Here is a 27324-nt window from a genome sequence, read left to right as displayed (position 1 = left end):
ACACATTATTCCATTTCTGTTAGTCACATGTCTGTGGAACATGTTCAGTTTATATCTCAGTTGTTGAATCTTGTTATGTCCATACAAATTTTTACACGTTAAGTTTGCTGAAAATAAACGCAGTTGACAGTGAGAGGACGTTTCTTTTTTTGCTGAGTTTATTTGAACAGGTTGACTCTGTTGGGTAAAGAAGCCTTGCATGGGTGTATGGTTCTATTAGTATGTACATCTACATGCTTGAATAATGTTTGGTTACACTGTTAGCAAATGACTTGAGATTGCATTCTGACTTCGCCCTTTTGGTTGATAGATTTTTAAGCCCAGCCAAGCGATAAATCATATTGTTAATCAAACAATGACCTCAGTGTGTCAGAAACAATAAGAACTGATCTTATTTGTTTTGGTTGAAAGTTTCTCCCTGATTGATTATCTTCCTGCTGAACAGTATTAGTAACAGCAACCACTGTGATGTTTTCCTGGGAAAATACACAATGTAACTGCAGAAAGACATATCTAATACAGACTACAAAGGTAAGGGGATATGGAGAGGAATGGACATATACACCTCATGCATTTTGGATAAGAATGCGATTTGTACTGCACACCTTGAAAAATGTAAGAGTTCAATTCTCAATGTCACTTGGTAGCTGGTTATCATGAATGTTATGTGTCTGTTTCCAGGACATCCATATGTCAAATATTTATGTTAAACCTTGCCCAAATAGCAGAAAAAGGTGTTGCCTTTTTAATACACACCGACTTGCATATAATGGACAACGTTTGAGTAATTCATAATTTTATGGAGTCGGACTCATTTCGTAATTTAATACAATACCTTATTCATTATCACACCGCCACACCCAGCCTAACTGTAACGGACGTTATCTAGATAGCTATTTACTTGTTCTTTTCACACAACGAATAAAAGAAAGAAAAGCCAGGGGATGAGGGCAGGCTTAGATACAAACAGAGGCATGTCTGTTCTGCCCTGGCTTCAGTTCTCCTGATGAACAGAATCATACAACTCTTTTACAAACCATGAACGCATCCAAACTACTTCAGCCCATAAAAATCTAACTGACACTTTATTATTTACAAGTATTTAATCTAAAAAATGATTTAATGTATTTTTATGCAAAGTTTAAAGCGTCAATGCACGATCACTTCAAATGTTTACAGATAGTTGCATCTCACAGATTTGATTAACAATGGTGGATTTATTTCATCAGATTGTCAAATATACATAACATTGGTGTTTAACTCACTGGGTTGTGTTTGTGGAATAGTTAACTGTTTGGCATGCTAGCATCCTATCTCAAAACATGTCTTATCCAGCGGTAGGGAATTACATCTGGATCTCTCAGCCCAAGTCAAAAGGTTCGATTTATAGTCTTTGAAAACAATGAACTTCTTGTCAACTGTACCTGATTGGGTATTGCACCCCTACTCATTCTTCTTACATGTTAATTGCAGGATACATATGTTGATTCCATTTACTGATCTAGGATCAGCTTTCTTTTTTTTTTATACCAAGGTTAAGCTTGCCTTCAGTAAAGACTGAAAATACAACTCAAATTATTGCCACAATGAAGCCAAAATGGCCAGCCTGACCCCAGCCATTCAAAACATACTTTACGTATTTCTGAGCACGTCAAGACACATGATACCTTTTAATGGCCTAGACAGAAACTAAAGTAGGGAGGTTGGTCAGGGAGGAGTAACATATACTAAATGGAGTGTCTCGGATTTACGTACAGAATAATAGAATGGAATGGTAACAACTACATGGAAACCAGGTGTTTATGTGTTTGATACCATTACATTGACTCCATTCCAGCTATTATTATGAGCCGTCCTCCTCTCAGCAGCCTCCACTGGTAAAAACATTAGGAATAAAATAACATTAGGACATCTGCATTGCTTGCTGCTTGGGGTTTTAGGCTGGGTTTCTGTATAGCACTTTGTGACATCGGCTGATGTAAAAAGGGCTTTATAAATGTGATTTGAATAAATACAGGTTGAAATTACAATCAGTGAGCCAACGCCATGATCTTCATTCAGATTCTTCAGAGATAATTGAACCATTTGTACAGAATTGTCATTTCTCCCATGCATATTACTTCATAAGGCCATTTCAGATGGTCTTCTTACCCAATTGACTGGAGCTTCTGGAGGAAAGAGAAGTAGGGAAGGGACAACAACAAAAAATATATTGTAAAAACAGTCAATTACTTGAATTAAATATATACAGTATCTTCAGTATGTTGACACGTCTCTACACACCTATATCTACAATAATCAGTAGTCTACCTATTCAAACCTCTCATTGAACCCCATCCCCCTGATGTATGGAAGGAAAGAAAGCATTCAGGGGAGATTGTCTCCTGGAATTGAAAACATGAAACTACACTTCCTCTGTTGTCTACCTGAAAGTACCACTGCAGTACATACGCATACAGAAAGTGTGTCACCTACTGTACCTGTGTGTCAGTACTCGTTCACCACATACATCCCTGTTTGGTTTTTCGATGGTTCTCCCATTTCGTCCTGTATCAGAGAAAGTATCAGCTCATCAAATGTGTAAAACAGTCTGTGAAGATGATACTGCACACAATATAATTTATCAGGCAAAACTGAATTTTGCAGTCTGTTTTTGACCTGTTGTATAGAACTGTAATGTTAGCTTATCTTGCAGACGTTCGTCTGTTTTAAAGCCTTAGTTAACTAAGCCTGAAAGACATCCACTCTGCTTAATTGCAACTATAAATCAAACCGGTGATTCATCAATTAAAGGGGCTTTGGAAGGAGAAGGTTATGTAAAGAGAACAGAGTGGTTGTGGATTACAATGTGTCTGTCTACTGCTCTGTTGCCATAGAGACAGGTGACAGAGGGGGCACTCTTCTCATTATATGATAGTCAGTCTCGGAGCAAATGTTGGCAGACTAGTGTGGAACGACTATGCTCAATAAATTGATCAAGGAGAGTTGGAGGCTGTGAACAAATAGTCCTCCAATGTCTTCCACTGTCCCCTTTCCAAAACAACATAACAAACACGTTCAAACCACTGCTAGCAGCAACACAGAATTTTAAAATATATCTATGTAAATGTAGCACAATTATATGGAGTGCATAAACACAAACACACAACAATATCCGTACACAGTAGATTGAATATAAGCAATATACAGTGTAAGCTAACTCAAGCTGTACATTTCCAAAACTAAACAAATATCTATGACTACATATCAACACTAGAAAAAACCTGAGTAGATTCCCTCCTCACTTCCCTACCTCTCAGGTGTGCAATGCAGTGTGACGAACATGCAAGTCTCATTAGTACAGTCAATGGTCTCTTTGTTTGGTGTTAAGGGAGAGATTCTCTCTCTCTGACGTTGGTAGATTCCATGGCATTTGTATTTAGCATCCCTTTCATAGCTCAATCGAAAATATATATTTTTGATGTCCAGATTAAACACTGCCTTTTTTCAGTCAAATCATGTTGTTGCCAGTCATTCATAGTGACATTGATGAGTAACATGCCCCATACAGGAAGGTCATTGGATGATAACTCTGGTATCATCCCTCATACGTACCCAAGGCAGGATTAAAGCTATAAACTCACAGCTCACAGATGATTGCTTTAAATTGGTTGTCTGCCAAGAACATCTGCTTATGTGGGGGTTTGATTTCGGAGATAAGCAACTTAGTGCATCAATGAAAATAGGTGGCTTGGGGGGAGGAATATGGCTTGGGACCCCTCTCTGGAAGCTACAGGGGTAGTTCGGCTGAGAGGGTAGAGGGGAAGGCTAGTGTTTCCCACGCCTCAGGTTTCCCTGGTCAAAGCCGGAACGGCACAAAGAGACGTCTATCTAACACTGAGGCAGAGCGGCCAGTCTTAGTAACCATAGCCAACCTGCTGAATACAGAATCTGAGCCTGTGTGTGTGTCTATCTGGCCTCTCTGCCAAGAAATAGGACTTACATTAGGCTTGCCGTTGGGCACGTTGAAGCGGCTGTGTGTGGAGTACATTTGGATGTCTGCCCCGTGGTTGATCTGGTTATATGGGCTGAAGCTTCCATATCTCTGCCTACAGCACAACCACACTAGCTAAAGGTCAAGAAAAGACAAGAATCATAGTAAAATGGCCTTCTTAGCATGACATACTGTAACTGTTAAAGCAGGGTTGTGTCTGTTTCTGAGAAAATGGAGGTCTACAATGCATTCCGGGAGAAATAGTGTACATCTGTGTGTCTGTTTGTTTTTGTACTCACCAGCAGTATTAGGAGAATAAGGAGGATTAACAAGATCAGGGCAGCCAGTACCAATAGAGCGATCCCCCATCCTGGGACTCCCTCTCCGCCCCCAGCAACTACAGCTGCAGCATGCTCTGTGGTCTTATGGGTCGCCTCCGTATTCTCTGTGTTCTTATGACTGGTCGTTTGGCCTGTGGCAGCCTGATGCCTGCTTGTTGCTCTCTCAGTTGGGGCAACTGGGGGGTTAGATTGGCCCGAGGTAGTTGTTGATAGAAAGGTTTTATGAAAGACAGTCGTGCTAATGGTCTGGGGAGGATTTTTAGGGGTAATAGGGTTAGTTGTGTTGCTAATTGTATTGTTATGGTCTCCAGGAATAGGGCTGGTTATGTTGCTAATTGTACTGTTATGGTCTTCAGGACTAGGGGTGGTTATGTTGCTAATTGTACTGTTATGGTCTCCAGGAGCAGGGTTGGTTATGTTGCTTATTGTAATGTTATGGTCTCCAGGAGCAGGGTTGGTTATGTTGCTAATTGTACTGTTATGGTCTCCAGGAGCAGGGTTGGTTATGTTGCTTATTGTAATGTTATGGTCTCCAGGAGCAGGGTTGGTTATGTTGCTAATTGTACTGTTATGGTCTTCAGGACTAGGGGTGGTTATGTTGCTAATTGTACTGTTATGGTCTTCAGGACTAGGGGTGGTTATGTTGCTAATTGTACTGTTATGGTCTTCAGGACTAGGGGTGGTAATGCTGCTAATTGTTTTGTTATGGTCTTTAGGGATATGAGTGGTTATGCTGCTAAATGTATTGTTTTTGTCAGGACTAGTGGTGGTGGTTGTGAGGGTCTGACTACTTGTGTTGTTGTCAGATGAAGTATTTGCTGTAGATGTAGTTACATCCCCGTCCCTTCCTGAACGGCTAGCCATACTAACTAAGGCAGCTACGGTTGCTGTGGTACGTGCTACAAGAGGTAGTGTGGCTTTTATTGGATGTTGACCTAAGGAATAAAGAACATATTTGTGATTCCGGCTTTATTTGAATTAATAGCAGTTTCTTAAGCTATTTACAACACATTTTTTTTTTTTTTTTAAACAAATGAATCAGGCTGCTACAAAGCAGAAGTAGAGAAGGTTGCCATCTTCTTTACCTTCAGTATAGGCGCGGTCCAGGTCAAGGGTTTTGGATTTATTTGATTGGATATGTGTGTAAAATAGACTTTTAACCAAAGTTGGAGTGATCATGAATGTAGTCCCAAACATTACTGTCGAGTTTGCAATGACGGATCCATTACTGCAAGAGTGAGACCAGTAGTCAAAAATAATTATAACGTATAATTGTCAATGTCCTTAAGAATGCAATTTTTTTTCAATGGCAGAATTTTAAATTCAACATTAGAGCTCACCTGAAGATTATATCAAATACACCCATATATTTGTCAGACGCTGGCAAAGGGCTGTGGATGTCATCCACCTGAAAAAGAAAGACACAGCATTCAGAGGAGCACTTACTTTAATATTATCCTACAGGCCTACAAGGCACGTCTTCACACCTTTACTTGTTTGAATATTGAGGAACAGGTTGTAAGGGAGGTGTCTATAGTATCCTTGTCTATGGTGTAGTGGAGTGGATCAACTGGAGTGTGAGCTAGTAGTGATGGCTCATTTTGTTGTTGACTGCTAAAATAGTGCTCACTGCTAGGTGTTGGAGAGCTGATGATGTTGGTGACAAAGACAAGAGTGAATAGAATAGCCTTGGGAACATCCAATTCTGGCAATTTGACTGGTAAACTCATGGGTACACTCACAATGGTTGCTTGGTCTAAATGCAGTAAAGACATCAATGGAACTTTTGGCCAAAACAATGGAAATGCCATGGAGCATCTCCAGGACAAAGAGTTATTTTGGGGGTATAGACTGAGTGATGAGTTGAAGCTCTATGGACTGACTTGAGCAGTAAAAAAAAACACACTCTTACCATCTGCTCCACCTGTTTCCTCAGCTGTTTGTACTCCTTAGAGCTTTGATTATTGAGTGACTCAGTGTAAATCCGGTTGGTGATTCTGACGCATATGTAGTAGGCGGACAGCGTAGCTGGGGTGGTCTCGTCATTGCTGCTGGGTGTTGCCCTCCGTAAATGGGAAACAGGCACAGCATCCTCAAAGAAAAGGAGTGCTGTACGGGTGAATGGAAAACAAGCCGAAATTCTGAAATTAGCAGAAATACTGTTACACAGCCATCTAATAAATGACTGCCATTACCCTTAGAGACTGACTGATTGAAGTGCCAATTACAGCCAATAAAGGTAGCCTTGTATTGTGGAAATGATTATCTGTAAACAGACACTTTGAGTTGAAAGGGCGGGGGTCACCATCTGTGACCTCAATCAATGCAATAATGCATTATTTAGACTAATTTAATCCAAAACAAAGTTTGCAAATGTGTCTTCTCAGCGCGGGAAATACGTTTTTCACCGACAGAATTTTGCTCTGCCCGGAGTACCCCTGAAGTACCCCTCATGTGCATTTTACCAGTAGGCCTATGGTCTCATGAGTCTTCTCAAGTACCCTCTGTGGATAGGCCGATTACCTCCAAGGGTCCTAGTACCCCTGGTTGGGAATCACTGCCCTACAACAGAAGTCTCTAAAGAAATGTAATGTGTAAATGTGTTATAGTCTACATATTTTAGTAAAATCAATAAATGAAGATGCATGGAAGAGTAGATAGATAGATAGATAGATAGATAGATAGATAGATAGATAGATAGATAGATAGATGTTTTCTGTCATACCTGAAACAGCCAAAGTAAGAATAATCCCAAATTTGATTGGTCTTTTCTCCATGATGTATCAAACTGGTAGACTAACGTTTTTTAAATAAAAGACAAATATACACAGTGGACGTTGGGAATTAGCCGGGTTGCTTACTTGATGAGAAACGATTTATGTCTGAAAGAAACTGTTATTGTATCATCCAGATAAGTGTGCAGGTAGGACAGGTATATGGCGCGGGGCGGACCCTAGAGTGTGCGCGCTGGAAGAGAACGCAAATATAGACATTCGTGGTGTATGACGCCACCGCGTGGCCAGAATGATTTGTTGTCGGACTAATCAGTTTCACCTTGATGCTGTAAACCTTTGAGAAAAGCAAGGAACAAAAGGCACGAGGCAAAATCAAGAGCCTCGTTTGAATATTTTGAATATTGAGGAACAGGTTCACTGCAAAATGACTGCAGTAAAAAAAAGTTATTTTGGAGTAGTTATTCTAACTGCAGTTATGCTGCAGTTATCCTGTAGTCTGACTCCAATATATTTTCGTAAGGAAGATCATTCACAACTTCCCTTATCCGTATGTGGGACCTTGTCTTCTACTCGGAAAACGGATGACTTTGCGGTATCTGAATTAAGGACATGCAGTGATTAGCCTACTTACTATTTTATTTTACCAGAAACACAAGCGAGAATTCATTTGAAGCAACTACGCAAAGTAAACTAGCTAGTTAAGCTTTCCTACAAGTGCACAATTGTAACCTGCAATAATGATAGTTACCTGAATCTTATCTGCAATAATGATAGTTTTTCTCCATGATAACAGTAATCAAAGTGACACATCTCTCTTTCTCCCTATTCTTAATGGTGCCATGCTGAACATGGGCAATGGGAGTGTGCTGGAAGTCTCTGGTAAGATCAGATGCTTCTCCATGCTTTATATTAGTGTTCATATTTTCTAGTCCTGAGAGGTATACATTTGGTAGTTATGCCATGTCATGTAATGTCCTCTGTCTTTCAGACCCTATCACCCGTGGACTGGCAGGAGGCCTCCTCATCCCCAGTCCCACTCCTGTGCCTGGTGCCTGGACTGGATCTCAGTCAGGCCAGGGTGTACTGGGAGGTGGAGGGGAAGGTTCAGTCCTCAGAGCGTTTACCTGAGGTTCAGTCAGAGAAGCCAGCCACTGTCAGAGTCCAGCTCTCTGTACCTGGCCATACCTGGGCTGAAGGTGAAGAGATCACCTGTGTTATGGAGAGCACCAGTGGGGTGAAGATGAACAAGACAGTCAGCAGGATGGGTAAGAGAGATCGCCACAGGGCTCTGAGTTGCATTTGTTTAGAATGTCTCTCTGCACAAGTTTAAACGGATGTAGAACTCTTATGTGTCAAAACAAATGGTGTCTTTTTAGGAATGGAGAGGTCCAGACAGGGAATGTTTCTGGCCATCTCTTTGGGCGGCATGTGTATCCTTCTTTCTATTGTGGTGATTGTCATCACCTTGTATGTCTGCAGACTGAGACACAACCCTCGCAAGTACTGTTTGTATTTCATTAGTTATTCATGATTGATAACTATACCACATCTATAGCAGCAGTATATTATATAGGCTATCAATTGTATCTTTAACATATTGTATCATAATATTTCCAAAGGAAATAAAATATTTCAAGCCTATGAGCACAACCAGGACTGAGCACAGGTAAAATAACTTTTTTCTAAATGTTTGTGTATTATACTATTATAAGTTTTATTTTCTCAAACTCAGAACCATAAAACAAATCCTCATATCAACAGGCATATATCACATCCACCCTATCTTGACAAGATCACAGAGACACATTGACTGGCAGACAGACATTGTGGAGCCAAGAGATACACGCTTGACCTCTCCCCTCTCTGCGGCCCAAGTAACTTAGTCCTGACAGAGAACAGATAACTGCAACCCCGGCCACAGTATTATACAAAAATAAACATTCTGATGAGAAGTAACTTACAAACATATGATGAATATAAAACATCTTACCTATGTTACCAACTAATTCGGATTATTCCCCAACAACAGACACAGCATTAATTCATTTTTTAAGAGCTCCGTCGGGTGGGTTAAAACATTGCTTTTAGGTGGATCATTCTTCCTCGTCTTCTCCTTCTATCAATGCTTACATAGTTGGCGTTAATCTTTAGTGAGTGAAAGGAAGTGAAACAGAAGCATTTGAAATAGATTATACAGTAGTTTCATTCATATTTTATATTCTGCCTTATGGATAGATAGGTTGAGTTCAAAGTTATTGTTACACTACCACTCTTAAGAACACATAGAGGTATGAATTATCCATTGCATGAGTTTCTTTCATTTTCCACAGATGTCAAAAGTACAAATGCCTCTTTAACGGCTAAAGTGAAATATTCCAGCATTAATATTCCTCAAACACATATTAAAAGGCCATGTATTGGTTTAGAAGAAAAAAACACACTATCCTTATTCAGAACATCTGCTAAATCTATTCTGACATAGACACTGGAAGCATTTTCCAGGTCAAAGTCCTGCTCCAAATATTTGGAAAAGACCGTCTGGAGAGTTGACCACAGTTTGTTGGACCAATTTGACCACTGTTTATAGAATATTTATAACATTCGGATAAATATTACACCACAAAAACATAGTGAAAGCACATACGTTGAATTCTATTTCTAATGGCAAATGTTGTTCAAAGTTCTATTGTAATAGACATAATATTGATAATCATACATGATTTTGATATCAAAGGACTCTATCAATGGGCCGGGGTGGCTAGTTTCAAAAACGTCGAGACAGAATGTTCATGAAGTCTGGAGCCTAGACAATAAATGTAAACATTGTCAGTGGCAACGAAAGGTATCACTTCCGAGTGAAAGGTTGTTAAATTATTTCAAGATGGCTGCCCCCTCGCAGATGGCAACCTCTGAGCTGTACTGCTGGGAAGGCGATTGGGATTTACCGTCTGTCGACACTGAGTGTTTAATTGTATTGGTAAGATATCAATTATGATGTAATACCAGCAATAACAACACTGCAAGATAACACAGCTTGGCTGCCTTCATATTCAGTTGCAAGCTAATGTCAATGTTCATGACGTTGGCTTGGACATCACGTCTCTCACTGACATGGCTATCTATTAACGTTAGTTGTCTAGCTATTTGTAATAAACATTTCACCGTAACTACCGGTAACGATTAGTATTTTTGCATGATAGTTATCGTTATATGGGCCGTTACCATGTAATTGCATTGCAAGGGGAACATTGTTACATTAGCATCTACGGCTGGCTGATTTATACACCTTTCAGACACTGTTAACCTTTCAGACAATTTAAAAATGGTCGCTATCGACCCGTTACTGTAGCGACGTCCTATGTAAGAAAAGGTAATTAGTTAACTTAGCTAGCTAACAGCAGCTAACTAGCAAGAACGGCAGCACGCACTGGCAATTTGCAAATAAATCTCACAAGAATGTAGAGAATTGAATGTACTTAGCTAACCTCAATCAATGCAAACAAGCAGGTTTAGTTAAACAGCTGTAAGTACAGTAAACCTTCACTCTACCTGCCTTTGTGTGTGTCTCAGTGAAGGCTACTCAGAGGAGGAAGGGGAGGACCATCCTACTCAGTGAATTTCAGAAGCACTATGGTGTACCCGGAGGACACCTAGTTTCCATCCTCCTCTGGGTACATTGACTTCAATTTAAACCTTATAGGCTCATGGTTCTCACCCACTTTCATAGACTTACACAGTAATTATAATGACATCCAGAGGACGTTCTCCAACCTATCAAACCTCTTGCAGCATGAACTGTCTATCCAATCAAAGGATCAGATAATGAATCTAGTACCGTAAGCATAATCTACAGCTAGCTAGCACTGCAGAGTATAACATTTGGTGAGTAGTTGACTCAGAGAGAAAGAGAATAGTTTTACAGTTAAAAAAAAAAGTATTTCTTCAAAAATGAAGGAGAAACAGCAGAATGCGCGAGAGAGAGGGGGAGCTAGCTATATTTTTAGTAGTTTACCTTTCACTTACTTAGCTAGCTAGCTAATGCAGCTAATTTAGCCTACTCAACAACCTGACTCAAACAGAGAGGAATGCTATTTTAATGTTAGCTAGCTAGCTAAGGCTATCCTAGTCAAGATAAACTTTTGGTTTTATTAATTTATTGCCCCAGAGACAGTCGGTGTAACTGCTAAACTGCTTGCTGTTCACAGGACTGTGTGATTGTACACATGGATTGGATTGTGGGTTTGCTAGCGTGTTAGTTCTAGTAGCTATGTTGACTATGACGTTAACTGATATGGTGACAACGATGTAGGCTGTGTAGGGGTTAGTGTTAGCGATTATGGTATGACGGTTTGGTTTGTAGAGTTTTTTTTTTTGCCTGGTCACAGACCGATGTTGTGCTGTGCATTGAAGTCCACAAGTGAAGGGAAAAGGAGAGAGGAGGAGACCATGTAGATGCGAGAAGGATTTATTCAGTGAGCAAAGTGATGATGCTGTATGGCGCTGTTATGAAAGTGAACTGTGTGTGTGGGTGATCAGGGGTGTATTCATTCTAGAGGTCGACCGATTATGATTTTTCAATACCGATACCGATTATTGGAGGACCAAAAAAAAAAAAAGCCGATGCCGATTAATCGGCCGATTTAAAAATAGTTTGTAAAAAAAATGTCGTTATTTGTAATAAGGACAATTACAACAATACTGTATTTACACTTATTTTAACACACCAATAAAATCAATTTAGCCTAAAATAAAATGAAACATGTTCAATTTGGTTTAAATAATGCAACAACAAAGTGTTGGAGAAGAAAGTAAAAGTGCAATATGTGCCATGTAAGAAAGCTAACATTTAAGTTCCTTGCTCAGAACATGAGAACCTATGAAAGCTGGTGGTTCCTTTTAATATGAGTCTTCAATATTCCCAGGTAAGAAGTTTTAGGTTGTAGTTATTATGGGAATTATAGGACTATTTCTCTCTCTACCATTTGTATTTCATATACCTTTGACTATTGGATGTTCTTATAGGCACTTTAATATTGCCAGCCTAATTTCGGGAGTTGATAGGCTTGAAGTCATAAACTGTGCTGCGCTGCAAGCATTGCTAAGAGCTGCTGTTTGAATGAATGCTTACGAGCATGCTGCTGCCTACCACCGCTCAGTCAGACTGCTCTATCAAATATCAAATCCTATACTTAATTATAACATTAATTATAACATAATAAACACACAGAAATATGAGCCTTTGGTCATTAATATGGTCAAATCCAGAAACTATCATTTCGAAAACAAAACGTTTATTCTTTCAGTGAAATACGGAACCATTCCATATTTATAAGTCTAAATATTACTATTACATTGCACAACCTTCAATGTTATGTCATAATTATTAAAAAATCTGGCAAATGAATTACGGTCTTTGTTAGTAATCAATGGCCTTTCAACAGTTTGCAACGAGCCAGCCAGCCCAAACGGCTGCATATACCCTGACTCTGCTTGCACTGAACACAAGAGAAGTGACACAATTTCCCTAGTTAATATTGCCTGCTAACATGAATTTCTTTTAACTACATATGTAGATTTTAAAAAATATACTTGTGTATTGATTTTAAGAAAGGCATTGATGTTTATGGTTAGGTACATTATTGCAACGATTGTGCTTATTTCACGAATGCGCTTTTGATAAGTCATCACCCGTTTGGCGAAGTTGAAGTAGGCTGTGATTCGATGATAAATTAACAGGCATCGCATTGATTATATGCAACGCAGGAACAAGCTAGTTAACCTAGTAATATCATCAACCATGTGTAGTTAGTTAGTGATTATGTGAAGATTGATTGTTTTTTTATAAGATAAGTTTAATGCTAGCTAGCAACTTACCTTGGCTCCTTGCAGCCACAAGGTCCTTTTGATGCTGCACTTGCGTAACAGGTGGTCAGCCTGCCACGCAGTCTCCTCGTGGATTGCAATGTAATCGGCCATAATCGGCGTTCAAGAATTACCGATTGTTATGAAAACTTGAAATCGGCCCTAATTAATCGGCCAGACCTCTAATTATAATTCAACATAGGAATGCAGCATAGCCTAACACATTATTAACCACACAGACCATGCAGGTGTTTGGCTACCCTCCCAAAGTTATAGCTCTGAAGTTGACAAATGAAGAGGAACTAATGAAGGAATCTGTGCAGTGTGCAATCTTGGAAGACATCTGGTGCGAAGATAAGGCTATTCTTAAGGCTATTGTCTGGTGCCCTTTGTCTTACATGCACCTCTCTATACACAGCTTTTATGTGATATGGCTTTATTAGCTAACTCCAAGCCTCCCGCTACACTGCAGCAGAGGCAACTAACTGGCTTTAGCTCCCCCCTCAGTTTCTTACAGGAAATTCCTGGTATGTTCATCATGGTACAGTTCTCATGGTACTCATGTATTCAAAACCCAAAGATTGTGTTGTACGTATCTGACTGGAAGCAGTGTTTTTGATTTAGCTGAACATTCTTCCAATGTAAAACCTCTAATGTTCCATTTGGTTTGCTCTTAATACAAGGCCACCCAAAACATCTATTGTATTACAGTAAACCACAACATTTCCATTGTGCATGTTCAGTTAAATGACTGATGTGTTCACAAGCCACATATGACAGCTTATAATACCTTGCAGGCTTGACTAAACCAGACTTGAGCATCATAAGCTACCTTTCCTCCCTGGAACATTTTCAGACATGAAACTTTTTTTTTTAACATGTATATTTTGGACCCACATCTTTACTGGAGGGAACCAGATGTTAAATGTGGGTCTGGAAAGTGACTTTCCTCCCCTGATACTTTTTTTTGTGGTTGGAAAATGCACATCTTGCTTGCTTTTAGTTTGTGTCTCAGTGTCGTCTCTAAAACCACAAATTGGCTATTGAACTGCAGCCATGTTAGTGACACATCAAACTCTTGGATGAACTCTTGTCTGGAAATGAGCAATTTCATTCAGAGTTTTCCAGGATGCCCCCCGCGTTTTCACTGCAACTGGGTAAATTTGTGTCTGATGATGTGTCACATTCACAAGACCTCATTATTTCCATTCAGTTAACTGGCAAAATGTCACTGCATTTAGGTTAGAGGTGTAACGGTTTTCTAGGTGTGGTGAAGGAGAGTCGGACCAAAACGCAGCGTGTAGATTGCGATCCATGTTTAATGAAAACGTAAAACTCGAATCAATACAAATGCACTACAAAACAACAAACTTAACGAAATGAAAACCGAAACAGCCTATACTAGTGTAAACTAACATAGAGACAGGAACAAGGACACTAAGGACAATCACCCACGACAAACTCAAAGAATATGGCTGCCTAAATATGGTTCCCAATCAGAGACAACGATAAGCACCTGCCTCTGATTGAGAACCACTCCAGACAGCCATAGACTTTGCTAGATAACCCCACTAGCTACAATCCCAAATACATACACACCAAAACCCCAAGACAAAACACACCACAATACAAAAACTCCATGCCACACCCTGGCCTGACCCAATACATGAAGAAAAACACAAAATACTTAGACCAGGGCGTGATAGAACCCCCCCCCCCCCCCTAAGGTGCGGACTCCCGAACGCACCTCAAAACAATAGGGAGGGTCCGGGTGGGCGTCTGTCCATGGTGGCGGCTCCGGCGCGGGACGTGGAACCCACTCAGTCAATGTCTTAGTCCCCTCTCCTCGCGTCCCTGGATAGACCACCCTCGCCGCCGACCATGGCCTAGTAGTCCTCACCCAGAACCCCACTGGACTGAGGAGCAGGTCGGGACTGAAGGGACTGAGGCAGCTCGGGAGTGAGAGAAAGCTCAGGAGTGAGAGAAAGCTCAGGAGTGAGAGAAAGCTCAGGAGTGAGAGAAAGCTCGGGAGTGAGAAAGCTCAGGAGTGAGAGAAAGCTCAGGAGTGAGAGAAAGCTCAGGAGTGAGAGAAAGCTCAGGAGTGAGAGAAAGCTCAGGAGTGAGAAAAAGCTCAGGCAGGTTGATGGATCTACCAGATCCTGGCTGACTGGCAGATCCTGGCCGACTGGCGGATCCTGGCCGACTGGCGGATCCTGGCCGACTGGCGGATCCTGGCCGACTGGCGGATCCTGGCCGACTGGCACTACTGGCAGATCCTGGCCGACTGGCACTTCTGGCGGATCCTGGCAGACTGGTGGATCCTGGCTGACTGGTGGATCTAACTGATCCTGACAGACTGGCGACGCTGGGCAGACTGGCGGCGCTGGGCAGACTGGCGGCGCTGGGCAGACTGGCGGCGCTGGGCAGACTGGCGGCTCCTTGCAGACTGACAGCTCCTTGCAGACTGGCAGCTCCTTGCAGACTGGCAGCTCCTTGCAGACTGGCAGCTCTGGCTGCTCCTTGCAGACTGGCAGCTCCATGCAGACTGACAGCTCTGGCTGCTTCATGCAGGCTGGCAGCTCTGGCTGCTTCATGTAGACTGACAGCTCTGGCTGCTCCTTGCAGACTGGCAGCTCCATGCAGACTGACAGCTCTGGCTGCTTCATGCAGGCTGGCAGCTCTGGCTGCTCCATGTAGACTGACAGCTCTGGCTGCTCCATGCAGACTGGCTGCTTCATGCAGACTGGCAGCTCTGGCTGCTCCATGCAGACTGACAGCTCTGGCTGCTCCATGTAGACTGACAGCTCTGGCTGCTTCATGCAGACTGACAGCTCTGACTGCACCATGTAGACTGACAGCTCTGCCTGCTCCATGCAGACTGACAGCTCTGCCTGCTCCATGCAGACTGACACCTCTGGCTGCTCCATGCAGGCTGACACCTCTGGCTGCTCCATGCAGGCTGACAGCTCTGGCTGCTCCATGCAGGCTGGCAGCTCTGGCTGCTCCATGCAGGCTGGCAGCTCTGGCTGCTCCATGCAGACTGACACCTCTGGCTGCTCCATGCAGGCTGACACCTCTGGCTGCTCCATGCAGGCTGACAGCTCTGGCTGCTCCATGCAGGCTGGCAGCTCTGGCTGCTCCATGCAGGCTGGCAGCTCTGGCTGCTCCATGCAGGCTGGCAGCTCTAGCTGCGCTGAACAGGCGGGAGACTCCGGCAGCGCAGGAGAGGAGAAAGGCTCTGGCTGCGCTAAACAGGCGGGAGGCTCCTGCAGCGCTGTAGAGGAGGAAGGCTCTGGCTGCGCTGAACAGGCGGGAGGCTCCGGCAGCGCTGTAGAGGAGAAAGGCTCTGACTGCACTAAACAGGCGGGAGACTCCAGCAGCGCAGGAGAGGAGAAAAGCGCTGGCTGCGCTGAACAGGCGAGGCGCACTGAAGGCTTGATGCGTGGTGCTGGAACTGGTGGTACTGGATCGAGGACACGCACAGGAAGCCTGGTGCGGGGAGCTGCTACCGGAGGACTGGAGTGTGGAGGTGGCACAGGATTGGCTAGACCGTGAAGGCGTACTGGAGATCTTGAGAGCAGTGTTGGCACAGGACGTGCAAGGCTAGGGATGTGCACAGGAGGCCTGGTGCGTGAGGCTGGCACCAACTTCACCAGCCGACTAACACGCACCTCAGGACGAGTATGGAGCGCTAACCCAGGTGCCATCAAATCCCCAACACGTTCCGTCGGGCGAATTCCATGCAAAAAGCACCAACACAGCAACTCCCTCATTTCTCTCTCCTCCAATTTCCCCATTAACTCCTTCACAGTCTGTTTCGCTCACCTCCAACACCGGCTCTGGTCTCCTCCTTGGCTCCTCACGATGAACAGGGAGAGTTGGCTCAGGTCTGACTCTTGACTCTGCCACACTCTCCCTGAGCCCCCCAAGACATTTTTGGGGCTGATTCTCAGGCTTCCATCCGCTACGCCGTGCTGCCTCCTCATATCTGCGCCTCTCAGCTTTCGCCGCCTCCAGTTCTTCCTTGGGGCGGCGATATTCTCCAGGCTGAGCCCAGGGTCCTTTACCGTCCAGTTCTTCCTCCCATGTCCATTTCTCCAGGTGGTGCAGCCTCTCCCACTGCAGCTGTTGCCTCTCCTGTGGCTCCTGCCTGTTAACACGCTGCTTGGTCCGTTGGTGGTGGGTGATTCTGTAACGGTTTTCTAGGTGTGGTGAAGGAGAGTCGGACCAAAACGCAGCGTGTAGATTGCGATCCATGTTTAATAAAAACATAAAACTCGAATCAATACAAATGCACTACAAAACAACAAACTTAACGAACTGAAAACCGTAACAGCCTATACTAGTGTAAACTAACATAGAGACAGGAACAAGGACACTAAGGACAATCACCCACGACAAACTCAAAGAATATGGCTGCCTAAATATGGTTCCCAATCAGAGACAACGATAAGCACCTGCCTCTGATTGAGAACCACTCCAGACAGCCATAGACTTTGCTAGATAACCCCACTAGCTACAATCCCAAATACATACACACCAAAACCCCATGACAAAACACACCACAATACAAAAACTCCATGCCACACCCTGGCCTGACCCAATACATGAAGAAAAACACAAAATACTTAGACCAGGGCGTGACAAGAGGTCTGTACATTCAACCTATTAGGTAATTGCAAAAGTGAACCCTCCAGATTTTTCTTTAAAAAATCTGTATTTTTGAGTTACTTAAAAATTACAGCATTAGCATATCTACTTGATGGTTACTGCTGGATTAGCCTATGTTTATAGCATATGTTATTGCCAATGGCTAGTCTAATTATCATATTAAGCATAGTTAACTGGAAAATAATGTAAGAGATTGATGTTTAGTTAGTAACAGACTGATGCTGAGACTCAGATTTTTTCACTTTAAAATGTAGGTCAAACAAAAACAATGATTTCAAAGTTTAACAAACCGTACAACTCTATGCACAGGGACTACTTTTAACAATGCAAAAACACATTTACTTGAAGAACAGTGCAGATGCAGAGTTTGGCATACATTTTAAAGTGAAAAAAACAAATTCAGTAGTAGCCTACCATGTCTTTCTACTACAGGCAAGTGGCATTCATACATATCTAGAAGAGGAGTCTCTCTTTACATTCCTCAGATGAGAAGTGTGTTGCTCTGTTTTATTAAGCAATGATGGAAAAAATGATTGCCAGTGCAGTGTAGGCTAGGCTAGTAATAGGATACGGCAGGTGTCAAAATTGATTGATTGCTGACCTTATGACCTGATGACATGTACTGAATATGTGCCCCCGCCCCGCCCCCCCTGTTCGTGTGGTCATGTGTTAGAGGGTGTTTGAACTTTTGGGGCCCATGCCCCCCTCCACCCCCCCAGTTTTATCTCCCTTATGGTTGTTATCTATGAAGCAGGAATGTCTGGGCTATAGATAGCGCTGGGGCCTCAGCATTATAAATGTCCAGAACAAGGCTTGCGAAACCCAGAACCGTAAACCCTATTTTTTAAACATGGATTTTGCGATCAGTGGCAAAGCTGTGATGACTGTAGCCTCGGAGGCAGGACCGCGTCTGAAACATCGAGAAAGGGCAAAGTATACAGCCGCAATATACGATGCACCAAAAAAGCGGTTTTTAAACGTGTATAGAACCCAGATACCGCCCGCAACGGCGCTGAAAGATGAAGTGTTGATGTCTAACGGACAGCATTGGGGGCATCTGTTTGATTACTTGGCCTGTAGCGTGAAACTCTATACGTTAGCCGAAGGAGAAGAATATACCGACCAGAAATTAGGCGTGACTTATGATGTTGAAGACTGGACGGTTTTTCGACAGGTTTTGTGTCCCGAACTGAGCCGTATCACCAAGAGTTACAGCTTGTTCACAGGCTACGAGACCCGTTGGGAAGGTACCCCGGACACCTCAGGAAGAGTATTTCACAGAGTTAAATTACAACTTATAAATGGACGGCCTTGCGGGTGCGTGGAATTTTACGTCAGCACCGCGGAAATCCGAAACCAAAACATCAGGGCTGGCGGTTCGGACGGGGATTTCCGGCTTCGAATGCTTATACCCCTTAAAAGCTGGCCTTTAATGGAATTGCAAATGTTGGAGCTGTTGGATGCTCTGTTTGTACAGAGCCAAAAGCGCCAGAGCATTGTACGGATAAAGAAGTGCATAATATATACGAATCCTGAGGATTACGACTCAAAGCAACCCCAAGAAGATACAACGTCAGGAGAGGCAGCCCCCAAAGAAAGCGAGGTAAGCTGTGTTGTTAACCCCGCCCAGATACCCCGAGGGTTGGTTCAAGAATAAAAAGGCTGGTTCTTAAAACCTACAGTTCTTAACCTACGCATTGACCATGGATATTCCTAACGCATACCCGAACTCCGAAACGGCCTGGGCTCCCGACACTAAGGATTGTATGCCTCGCAGCCCTCCATTCTACTCCCCCCTGGCAAGACCCTCGACACCCCCTACCTGTACACAACCTGAGGACGTGTTTGATGGGGTGGTCAGTACTATTTTTGTTGACACAATCAAGGCCTCAGTAGCCGCGCTTTTGGACGTGGTGATTGGAGAATATATACGAGAAAAATGCATCGGTTGTGAGATTAATCACCCCAGCCAGCGAAGGCACCCCTGCCTATACGATCCCCCAAGATACTACTTCTTCAACAATTTTGAGGCGCTGGTGAAAAGACTTTGGTCCCGCCGGTTTATACCATCGCTGGTCAGAGCCCTGGAGGCTATGGGCCTTGTGCCGTCTATCCCCAGAGTTTACGGGGTAACCGAAGCATTCCTACACGAGCTAAAGGAGGCAATTCACATACACCAGAAACTCAAAGAAATCCGACACACCCTGGTGGAGGATAACAAATACAGGGAGGCTGTGGTGTCGGATGTGTTGGCTTTCTGGCTCAATAAACCCCAAGAGCCCGAGTGACATTTTTGTTATTTAGATGTAGAGCAATGGGTAACTATATGTATACGATGTTAGATGAGAGAGAACTTTGAGAGAACTTACAAGTGTTATGCATCAAATTATTGAAAATAAAGTGAACAATGTCTCGTTCTACAAAACCCCCAATTCCGGGGCTAATGTAGAGCGTGTTTTGAAAATGGACCAAATCATGACTCATGTTTGAAACACCCTTTAATTGTACCATGTATCATATTTGTTGTTTATATACTTTTATAGCGGATGTGTCTGTTGTAAAAATTCAGCGAAACAAACCTGTTAATCTAACCCAAATATACAAGGTTTTGCATGATTCGATCATAGAGAAAGGGGGGGCATGTATCCTGCAACTAATTAGGGATTGTCTGTATACGTAATACCTAATGTTTTCATGAAAATAAAAATCCCAAAAATGAAAATGAAATGTTGTTGTTATTTGAAAGTGGCTCATTAACATTATTGTACCTCAGAGAGGCAAGAAGGATGGCAGAGCAGATTTTGAAAAACATTTATTATAATCCCTCTAACCCGGGGTCTTATGGTGGTAAGGAGCGTTTACAGCGCGCTTTAGCCGAAGAAACAGGTCACAGGTTAAGCGATGCTAAAGTCACTGAGTGGCTATCCGAACAAGATGTGCACACTCTACATAAACCCGTGAGAAAACATTTTCCTAGAAATAGAGTTTTTTCTACACACCCATTGTCCCAATTTCAGGCGGATCTATGTGACATGCAGGCCCTTGCAGATAAAAATGAAGGAAACCGCTACATGCTAACGGTCATAGATATTTTCTCTAAAATAGCTTTTGTCCGGGTCTTAAAGAATAAGAGCGGCGCTGAGGTGACCAGGGCATTTGCCTCTATCTTGAAGGAAGGAGGCGCCCCCAAGAAAGTGCAGACCGATGGCGGAAAATATTTTTTTAATAAGACCTTTCAGAAACTAATGAAAAAGCACAATATAGTACATTTTGCTACAGGATCGGATTTGAAAGCTTCTGTGGTTGAACGCTTTAACAGGACTCTGAAGGAGAGGATGTGGCGCTATTTTACAGCGCACAACACGCATAGATATATCGATATAGTTCAAGATTTAGTAATTGCGTATAACAATAGTTATCATAAAAGTATAAGGATGAAACCCTCCGAAGTCTCTTCGGAAAACTCTTTTCAAGTCTTTAAAAATCTGTATGGTTTGCTCCCTCTTCGCCGTAAGAAAAAAATACATTTTAAATTTATTGTGGGGGACTTGGTTCGTATATCCAAGTTGAGGGGTGTTTTCGATAAAAAAAATACGTGCAAGGATACAGTGATGAGCTTTTCACGGTTACAGAATGTCTGCCGCGCATACCCCCGGTCTACATATTAAAAGATTACTTTTTATGAGCAGGAATTACAGAAGGTAACGGTTGGTAAAGACAAGGTGTTTCACGTAGATGAGATTCTAGATCAAAAGAGAGAGAAAGGTCAAAAATGGGTGCTGGTCCGCTGGAAAAACTGGCCGCTAAAATTCAACAGCTGGGTATTAGAGAAGGATGTAGTGGAGGTATCAGGGGTTAATTTAAACCCCCATGCATGATAAAATACATCCTCATTCGGGGTGTACACCGGAGGGCATAATGGAACACAGCGGCTTCTACCTGAATCTCCCCAGTAATGCGTCCGCACACATATATCGTAATAATCAGAGTTCTAATTATACAACCAATTTTCCAAAGCCTATAGAGTTATCAGAGGCCTGGGAAGTAGGGCTCAGCGAGATTACATACCCCCATAGCTGGTATAATATCAAAGATAAGGACCGGGAATTTTATTTCAAAAAGTTAACGGAACCTGCTAAATTTAAGGTTAAAAAAGGGTTCTATAGAACCGTCGAAAGGCTCGTCTCCGAGTTGAATGAACGGCTATCGCAGAACAGTATGGAAATATTCCTGATGTACAACCCTATACATAAAAGGGTACAAATCTCAGGAGATGCTTCCGGGGGGATAAAGACCAGTGGTAATTTAGCCTACATGTTAGGGATGGGGCCCAATACATGGACGTATGTGAGAGATAAATTATTCCCATTCCCCGCGGATATACATGCAGGATTTTACAACATATTTGTGTATACCGACATCATATCATATCAAAGGGTCGGAGACAGCTGTGTGCCACTCCTGAGAACGGTTCATATAGATGGAAAGGATAGGAAGGATAAGGATAAGGGATAAGGATAAGGATAAGGATAAGGGATAAAGGATAAGGGGACATCGTCACTGTCACCTACGACAAGCCACACTACGTACCTGTAAGCAAGAAATATATTGAAAACATTCTTGTTGAGCTTAAAACGGATCAGAACGAAAACATTGAATTTACTTATGGTAAAACGATTGTAAAACTCCACTTTAGACCCACCAAAACCTCTCTACATATATAATATTAGTATTATATATTTTATATACATAATACATCTAAATTAAAATTATGGAACACCGACATCTCGACCCTAACCGGTATGTCACATACTATGTGGATCAAGTGGGTAATGGGTTACCAGGATATTATGGATCGCCCACCATGTATGGTTCGGGGATCGGAGGGATATTTCGTAATCTCTTTAGGATGGTTTTACCGTTTATGAAGAGAGGCTTCAGCATAGCCAAACCGCATTTAAAATCAGCAGCAAAAAATATAGTAAGTGAGTTTGTCGCCAATGCGATAACCAGAAGGGCGTCACCAGATGTCGAGAGTCAAGAAGGCTCGGGGTTGATGATGTTGTCTCGAAGACCGAAAAGAGACCGCCCGGTATAAGGCGAAGACTTGAGCCTAAAAAACGGAGGTTAACGGTTAAAAGAAACTCAGTTAGTCAAAGACGGGGTAAAGTGAGGAGGTCTGGACCAAAAACGGTAAAAAGAATACTCGGAAGTATTTTCTAAAAGAACAAGCACCATGGCTCTTTTACACCGCATGTCCTCTGAAGCTATAAAAACAGAGCTCGATCTTTTCACGGCCCCCTTAACCCAACATTCAGTAGAGAGGTCCAGTTATGTGGAGATAGCCCCACTCTCTGCCATTACAGACAACGGCCCCATAGAGTTGTTCATACCAGACCACGGTGACAACTATCTGGACCTCAACAACACCTTGGTGCATTTGCGTCTAAAAGTAACCAAAAGAGATGGTACTGATATTGCAAACGATGCCAAAGTGAGTCTCATTAATTACCCAGTGGCCACCATCTTCTCCCAAGTGGATGTGACTTTGGGGGAACGGCTAATCAGTCAAAGCAGTGCCACATACCCCTACCGTGCCATCATGGAATGCTTACTCAACTACTCTGAAGACACTCTCAAGACCCAATTCAGCGCAGGGCTTTTTAGCAAGGATACTGCAGAAGGCTCTATGGAATCGACAGACCCATCCACAGGTGCAAATAAAGGCCTGGCCGCCCGGGCTCGCTACTGTGCAGAATCTCGAGAGTTTCATCTGCTAGGCCCTATACACTCTGACATTTTCTTTCAAGAACGTTTACTCTTAAATGCGGTTGATTTAAGACTAAAATTAACCAGGGCCAAGGATGAGTTTTGCCTAATGTCTGCAACGGATGGGGACTTTAGCTTAAAAGTGTTGGGGGCCACGCTTTTTATTAAAAAGTATCGGTATCTCCGGCAGTTCGTCTGGGTCACTCACAGGCTTTGCTGAAAGGAAATGCCCTTTACCCTCTCCAAAGAATTACCATGAAAACCTTTAGCATACCTGTGGGCAGCAGAATCTGCAGTCAAGAAAACCTATTTCTAGGCCCTTTACCGCGATACGTAGTTATAGGTTTGGTTGATCACGCCTCCAATACGGGCAGCTTAAATAAAAACCCCTTTAATTTTCAACACTTCAATGCAGAGTATGTCGCTCTGTGTCAGGACGGACGTCAGGTCCCTGCTAAGGCTTTCCAACCGCAATTTAATAACAACATATCTGTGCGAGAATTTTACAATCTATTCCTGGCTACCGGGAGGCATCTAAAAGATCTCTCTTTACCTATTGACAGAAATGATTTTGCCGAGGGTTACACAATGTATGCTTTCAATTTATCCCCAGATGATGACACCTCAGGAAATCTTTCTGTGGTGTCCCAAGGTAACCTCAGGCTGGAAATGCGTTTCCGTACACCTTTAGCCTGTACGGTTAGCATGATTGTTTATGCCTGCTCTGATTCAATCTTGGAGGTGAATAGCCGAAGACAGGTTTTAGTAGATTATTATTAAGGATCGTTGAGCAAAAGACATGAATACCCAAGAGTTGGAAGGGCTGATGAGCCGACTGATTGGAAAACAATTTTGCGGAGTGTTGGCTTGTGATGAATTACCTATGGAGAAATGGAAGGTGCGGCCTGCAATGTTTATTGTCAATACCCATCCTAAAAACATGCCGGGTGAACATTGGCTAGCTGTGACCTTAGAAGAGGAAGGAGGAAGAAAAATCTCAACTTTTTTGATTCCTATGGTTTCCCACCCGGTTTTTCACATTTCCCCAAATCTATTAAAGAATTTCTGACCAAAAATGGCTCAAAGATATACTACAATATCAAACAGGTGCAAGATACCCTTTCAACGACATGCGGTCAACACTGTGTATTCTACCTATGCCAAAGAGCCCGGGGAGTTTCTTTTGAAGATGTTATGTCTCTTTATAAGGATGATTTAAGAAGTAATGATAAAGTTGTAGCTTGTTTTGTTAGAAAATATCAAAAGTGTTCAAATGTGTATCCTCTAAGAACGTGTAATCAAGGCATATGCTCACGCCAAATGTTTCAAGAATGCCACAAATGTTAAATTGCTTATTTTTCAAATAAAATTTATTGAATTTAATCATAGTCATTCAAAAGTCATTCAAAAGGCTAACCACCCAGAGAGATCGGGATTAGGGAAAGGTCCAGAGGCGTTCAGGGGGGTAAATGGGTTATCGTCATTCATTTCATAAGGATGTGAGGGTTTTGGGGCATCTTTAGGGGTGCTGTATCTCGGTGACGGTTTGTGTTTTAAAGAGTGAATCTGTTGCCGAATCTTATAGTTGGGTACACCCGAGAGGGGTATGTTGAGGATGGCCAGGGCCTTAAGAAACTGAAGCCACCCTGGAGGTCTTCGGTCATCAGCCACCTTGTGGGCAGATGTGGTACTTTTAAGCAAGTCAAGTATATGTGAACCCTTGACCACTGAAGGATAAACTCTCCTTTGTCATTCCAAGTAGCTGCCCCATTTGAGTCTTTTAGCTTGTTCATAATGTAGCTAACATTTTTCCTGTTACGTGCCGGAACATGGGTTAACAAGTCATGCATAACTTTATCTTCAACAGGCATTTGATCTTCAGATGGTAAGCTCGCAGGTACAGGCCTTACAGGGGCGTGGCTCTCGCGAGGCTCGTCATCTTTTAAAGGGTCCTGTAGGGAAATAGTTAAATGGCCTGTCTCTCTCTCCCCTTGTTTCACCAAGGACAAATACCTTTGCAAGAGGTTTGTGTATTTTTGGACCTTATCATAGGGGTTCAATCCTTTTTGATTCAAAATATCCTTCATGGCCGTATCCAAATCATTTTCCGCTGTTTGTCTGATATTTTCGGGGGCCCCTGCATTTGTTTTTTTAAGTCTATCCAACTCTTGTTGTGGCACCAGATACATTTTATTGGCCATCACCCTATGTGTTCAACCACCACGTCGGGCTGCAATAAGGCTGGTGATGAAGGGCACGGCTATACTTAGTAAAGGTAGAATAAAACCGCCAGACTGTTGTATGCTATGTCGTTTCTTTTGAAGACTGACCCTTTTATTGGCAAAGAGCTTGATCGAGGTCTTTTGTCTCTTTAATTTTTTCAATTGTGTCAGGGTGAGTGGAATGCGTCCTTTGAGAAGATTCAAAGCAATCTCACATAGGGATAATATGAGATCTGAAGAACAGTGACCCAAGATGGCCTTCCGTTCATTAGATGTAGCCCCAACTAGGCTTCTCAAGAGGGGCAAGTTTCTTTTTAAACGCAGAGACATAGCGGCTACTTTTTTTTTTTTTTTTTTGGAATGTACGCAGCCGGCCACTCCCACGGAACAGACCGGTTCGTAGCCTCAGGTGTTCTGGAGTATTTGCTTTTAAATCCACGATTAAATAAGAAAATGGCGCTTGGGTTGCGTCCTCGTAGCTCTCCATAAAGTAGGATTTCCTTCCCGGGTACATCTGCTGAGCTAGAGTGTTAATTTGTAGTTTGTCTCTAGGATTTTTGAACAAAACCATGTAATTGGCGTTCAAACTGATGTTGCGGCTATTTTTACCTTGGTGAAACACATTCTGCACCAAGTAAAGCACGGACAGGTTTCTATGATGAGTATATTGGGTAAACGCTCGGGCAATTTCGGGATGTTCGCTACCTGCAAATAGCATATCGTCCAAAACCAACAGATTGTTTTTATGAGGAGGTAAAAGTTCATCATCAGACAGGGTATCAGGTATTCCTTCAACAAACTTGATTTTTATTGTCTTCAACAATTCATCATACAGAGGTTGATAACATGAATAACACCACACAACATTATCAGGCTTTTGAGATAACACATGTTCAGAATTCTCTAAAATACTTTTTACAAAACAAGTTTTACCACTATTCGAAGGCCCTGCGATTAAGGCCGAAAATGGTAGTTGCAACCGGGGGTCAAAACCTTCTACAGCAGTCATTATATCTTAAGCTTTAAGACCCCTGTAGCTTGTAGCATAAGTCAGTAGCCATAGGGCAATGTAGTCCCGTCAGGCAAAAGCACTCTCTTGTCATAGACAACCCTGAATCTTTTAATGAGTGGGGCATTCCTCAGATGGAAGCCCTTTTTATCCCTAACAATCTTTTTGTAGGAGCTCAAAATCTCCAAGTCACTATTCCTGTCATTTAGGAACCCCTCAACCAAGCGTGTGATTGATTCCAAGTTTACACGCTGGGCATTTTCATAGTTTTGAGTCACTCCTTTGGCTTTCAATACCACGTGATTCTTTAGCGTTCTAAAAGCATAGCTTTTGGGCCCACAGGATGACCATTCTGTGATATGGTCACCCTCTGCGAGTTCGCTCGTTAAGCCACCCAGATAGTTGCTGAGTGGGGGCTCCAATCCCTGGTTTGCTTACATAGACCACAGAGTCTGTGTCGTGGTAAAGTACCCGCCTCTGAAGCTGCTCCATGAGCTTGTACAGTTCAAGTCGGCCATAGGCCGTGGTAAATGCTGCAAGAAACACATTTACATTACCCGGGGGTAGAACCCACTTCTTGTTACGTCGCCATTGCACCAAGGCAATGTCTTGACTCAAGAATGAAAAATGTGAAATTTCGTATTGGTCCGAAAAAATGAATTCCAAAAATTCTTCAGGGTCTTTAATAATCGACGTTGTCAACATATTACACCTCTGCGCTAATTTGCCCCAAAGCGAATTT

At 42.7% G+C, this 27324-nt stretch overlaps 1 protein-coding gene and 1 pseudogene across 2 annotated transcripts; one reads left to right on the top strand and one right to left on the bottom strand.

The window, feature by feature from the left end:
* Positions 1-1061: 1061 nt before the first annotated feature.
* Positions 1062-7211, bottom strand: LOC115102913 (uncharacterized). 2 transcript variants are annotated; one of them, XM_029623356.2, is made up of 8 exons: positions 7040-7211; positions 6227-6423; positions 5655-5722; positions 5400-5542; positions 4273-5249; positions 3983-4108; positions 2481-2547; positions 1062-2168 (listed from the first exon to the last, which is right to left on the bottom strand). In XM_029623356.2, the coding sequence occupies exons 1-7, from the start codon at positions 7089-7091 to the stop codon at positions 2488-2490; spliced, it is 1623 nt and encodes a 540-aa protein (XP_029479216.1). In that variant the 5' UTR covers positions 7092-7211; the 3' UTR covers positions 1062-2168; positions 2481-2487. The 2 variants fall into 2 exon arrangements, with proteins under 2 accessions (XP_029479216.1, XP_029479224.1); XM_029623364.2 differs by having other exon boundaries at positions 1062-2165.
* A 2719-nt stretch (positions 7212-9930) lies between these two features.
* The window catches only part of LOC115114105 (metaxin-1-like), a 37469-nt pseudogene continuing 20075 nt past the window's right edge, over positions 9931-27324 (top strand).

Source organism: Oncorhynchus nerka, linkage group LG3 (assembly GCF_034236695.1).
Source record: "Oncorhynchus nerka isolate Pitt River linkage group LG3, Oner_Uvic_2.0, whole genome shotgun sequence".
NCBI classification, from domain to species: domain Eukaryota; kingdom Metazoa; phylum Chordata; class Actinopteri; order Salmoniformes; family Salmonidae; genus Oncorhynchus; species Oncorhynchus nerka.
This window is presented reverse-complemented; position numbering and strand designations above follow the sequence as displayed.

What these genes read in the sequence shown, in the direction of transcription:
- LOC115102913 (XM_029623356.2), bottom strand. Translation starts at nt 7,091, where the DNA reads ATGGAGAAAAGACCAATCAAATTTGGGATTATTCTTACTTTGGCTGTT. An exon ending in TCTTACTTTGGCTGTTTCAG is followed by an intron (nt 6,424 to 7,039) that starts GTATGACAGAAA and finishes TCACCCGTACAG; the next exon opens with CACTCCTTTTCTTTGAGGAT. An exon ending in GGAAACAGGTGGAGCAGATG is followed by an intron (nt 5,723 to 6,226) that starts GTAAGAGTGTGT and finishes TTTCTTTTTCAG; the next exon opens with GTGGATGACATCCACAGCCC.